This window comes from Loxodonta africana, chromosome 23, assembly GCF_030014295.1.
Source record: "Loxodonta africana isolate mLoxAfr1 chromosome 23, mLoxAfr1.hap2, whole genome shotgun sequence".
In the NCBI taxonomy this organism is placed as follows: Eukaryota; Metazoa; Chordata; class Mammalia; order Proboscidea; family Elephantidae; genus Loxodonta; species Loxodonta africana.
Genome location: NC_087364.1, coordinates 20,514,031 through 20,517,757, shown reverse-complemented (window position 1 = coordinate 20,517,757; position 3,727 = coordinate 20,514,031). Strand labels below are relative to the sequence as shown.

Sequence of the window (3,727 nt, the reverse complement as noted above, 5' to 3'; positions counted from 1 at the left end):
GGACGGTGACACATTCCCAGGGTCCGGGGGCGCCGGTGCTGCGCAGGTCCCTGCTGCGGCGCCCCCTCCAGTCCATGGGTTCCCGAGAGCGCTCTGCAGAGAAGCTACCGCGCGCCGCAGGCAGAGAACAAACCGCGTCAAGCGGCGAGCGCAGCGCACGCCGGCGGCGACCCTCTCCCTGGTCTCCCGTTTCCGCCCTGCTCCGCCCCCTCCCGCAGGCTCGGGGAAGGGGCGGAGCTCGGGGCGGTGCTGCTCTCCCGGCGCGCGTAGCCCTTTAAAAGCCACCACCCGGGCCGGCTTCACCAACCGCGGTCTCCACGGACTCCTTCCTGGCTTGCTGCTCCCCAGCCGGACCTTCGGGAGGCGAGGCCGCAGCCGGCGGCTCTCCCGCCCCGGACGGGTCTGCGCGTCGGGGAGCGCTCGGCGCCGGCTGCGCGCCCTGCACGGTGCTGCCTGCTCTCCGCCGGCCGCGCTCCATGAGGCTGCCCAGCATGTCCGGGAACTTTCTGCTGGCGCCCATCCCGGAGGCCTCCTCGGACTGCCACCTGCCCAAGGATATCAAACTGGCCGTGCTGGGCTCTGGCCGCGTGGGCAAGAGCGGTGAGTGCGCGCGGGGCCGGGCCTGGGACCGAGCGAGGGGGCTTCACACCCCAGTCCCGGCCCCCCAGCCGCGGGCTTCTCCTGGGAGACCCAGAGCGCCTGGAGGAGGGAGGAGGGCAAGCGGAGAGAGGAGGAACCTGGGAGCTTGCGCGCTCGATAGATCCCCCCAGTAATCCCGTCTCCTGGCTCCCCGGCGCTGCTTCCTTGGAGCATCTCTTTCTGGGGTCAGGGGCACCTGTTTGAGAAAAGGGATGGTGCGGGTGTAATTTTATTATACCCCACCACAAAAGCCGGCGCCGAGGCCGAAACCGACGCGCTTGTGGTCTGCAGAGGCTTAGGATGGGTCTTCAACCATCCTTCTCCCCCGGATTCCCCGGGTTGACCGTCCGTCTGGCGAGAGCCGTAGGTTCTGCAACTCCAGTTGATTTTCCTATTTCCTTTTCAGCAATGATTGTGCGCTTCCTGACCAAGAGATTCATCGGCGATTATGAACCTAATACAGGTTAGAATCAATTCATTCTTCCTGCGTTTATGGCTTGCATGTTCTGTGGTTGGTTGTTTTTCCCCCTGATTAGAGTGCAAGAATTTAAAAGCAAACTCTCCTTCCTGCATTCTCCAGGCAAGCTGTATTCCCGGCTCGTCTATGTTGAAGGAGATCAGCTATCCCTGCAAATCCAGGACACCCCGGGGTGCCTTCAGGTAAGGGCTGCGGGGTTGCCAGCAAACAGCTGAGCCCACCCAGACCATCCAGAGCAGATGAGCACGGTCGGGTGCCTGGATGCCTGCCCTGGTCTCCATGCACGAGCAGGATGTCCAAACGTGCAGTGCATCTATGTGCATGAGGGAAATTGTGCACAGGTGGGGCCAGGGATTTGGGGTGATAGAGACCTTCCAAGGAGGGTGGTTAGAGACAGCTTCCTCCTGGCAGCCACCTCAGTAGGGAGACAGGCTTAAAGTCCCCTTGCAACCCTGGAGGAGGCATTGCTGGTAGGCTGGGTCTCACCACTTCTTTCAATGCTGGGCCACTGAGCCATTAGAAATGAACAGGGGTGAGGATGGGGTGAGGTGGGGTGGGGTAGATGGGGTGAGGTGGGGTGGGGTGGGGTAGATGGGGGTACTGGAGAAGGAGTGTGCCCCAGGCAAACACTGCTGAAGCGCTTCTGTCACTGGCTGTTCCCTCAAGCCCCCATTGCACCCAGATAACTCCCTGGCAAGCATTCAGGAATGCAGCATGATTAAGAGGTCACTAATTGCTGTCGCTTCTAGGGAAGGAAGGTCTTGGGCAAGAACAGAAAGGAGGATTTGTTCTCAAGAAGAGCATGCTAAAAATATCTTAATGAGTTTGGGAATGGATGTTTATCTTGGCTTCTTTTCCAAGTTTTGTTTATTATGAGTTGTTTCCCTAAAATTCGAGCCCTTCTGCTTTGGAAGGTCTCATGGAACTCCTTCTGCACTCAGCCACAGTTCACTGCAGACTGCCTGCCAAGAAAGGGATTTAAAAATAATGCATTGGTCACAACTAATAAAATCAGCTAGGCCAGCAATGTGCCTGAGAACCTGTTCTTTCCAGATGAAAAGCCTCCCTCTGCAGAAGCTGGGTAGAATCTGAAAGCTGTATCTAAGTGATTTCTTTTTCAAAAGTTTCTTCCAGGGTTACTTTGAGGTTATTTGGAGCTCTCCCCCACTGAGGGCTTCCTTGATCCAGGCTCCTTCTGATCTGTTTCAGGTGCAAGACAGCCTCATCCAGGTGGTGGACTCTCTGTCCAGGTATGTGCAGTGGGCAGAGGGCTTCCTGTTGGTCTACTCCATCACAGACTACGACAGCTACCAGTCCATCCGGCCCCTGTACCAGCACATCCGGAAGGTCCACCCTGACTCCAGGGCCCCTGTCATCATCGTGGGCAACAAGGGGGACCTGCTGCATGCCCGGCAGGTGCAGACACATGACGGCCTCCAGCTAGCCAATGAGCTGGGCAGCCTGTTCCTGGAAATTTCCACCAGTGAGAACTACGATGACGTTTGCGATGTGTTTCAGCACCTCTGTAAAGAAGTGAGCAAGCTGCACAGCCTGGGTGGCGAGAGGAGACGGTCCTCCATCATCCCCCGGCCGCGCTCACCCAACATGCAGGACCTGAAGAGGCGCTTCAAGCAGGTGCTGTCGTCCAAAGTCAAGTCCCCCTCTGCCTCGGCACTGGGGTAAACTCACCCGGCGCACACAGGCCTGGCGCCTTTTTATGATGCGTCTGTGCAGCTAGAAAGACTGGGGCTCCTCCTTTTAATCACATCCTCAGAGTTTATTTTTATAAAGACATTATGGGTTTTCAAATGTGTATGTGTATTTCTGAACGTTAGGTAGAGTTTTTTTTTTTTTTACTCTGCTAGCCACTTTTCCATTAAAGGCAAAATGGCAACATTGCTCCTTGTTTTTTTAATGTCTTTTTATAGAACCCATACTTGCACCGGAGCCCAGAACTGCTCAGAGCTTGCCCCGGGTCTGAACTCTCGGTGTCTCGTGGGAGGGAGGGGTTTATGCACAGGAACGTCCTGGGAGGAAGGAAAGTATGTGGAGGAGAGGGGCTGGGAAGACTGCAGGATGTCTTTAATTACGGCGCTTTCTGCGTGAAATCAACACCACATCATTTTCAAGGGAAGGGGCACATGAGCTCATGCTGAAAAGAAGTTGTAAATCATGAGTAACATTTATTGGAGCAAATTTATATTTCTTCTCTACCCATGTTAAAAAAACAACCCAACCCTTTCCCAGTCAGTGGATCCTACCATCCTGCAGTTACTCAAGATCCTCCTTTCCCCTTCTGTCCCCCTCATCCCCACCTTCACTAGGTCGCCAGATTTGTCACTTCTGTTTCTTTAAAGCATCCCTCTGCCTCATTGCACGCCTTTCCAACTCTTGCCTAGGCTCTGACAATCCCCGTCACTGCTCTCCTGGCTTCTGGAATACCGTCCTTCTCCTTCTGCTTCAAGGAGCCCTGGTGGCACAACAGTTAAGTGTTCGGCTGCTAACCAAAAAATTGGTGGTTCGAACCCACCCAGCCGTTCCATGGGAGAAAGACCTAGTGATCTACTCCCGTGAAGGTTACAGCTTAGAAAACCCTGTGGGGCAGTTCTA

The 3,727-nt window shown here is 55.6% G+C and overlaps 1 protein-coding gene across 1 annotated transcript; it reads left to right on the top strand.

Annotated features, from left to right (window-relative positions):
- Window positions 1-310: 310 nt before the first annotated feature.
- On the top strand, window positions 311-2,926 carry RASL11A (RAS like family 11 member A). Its single transcript, XM_003413951.4, has 4 exons — window positions 311-600; window positions 1,046-1,102; window positions 1,220-1,299; window positions 2,327-2,926. The coding sequence occupies exons 1-4, from the start codon at window positions 477-479 to the stop codon at window positions 2,798-2,800; spliced, it is 735 nt and encodes a 244-aa protein (XP_003413999.1). The 5' UTR covers window positions 311-476; the 3' UTR covers window positions 2,801-2,926.
- Window positions 2,927-3,727: the final 801 nt, after the last annotated feature.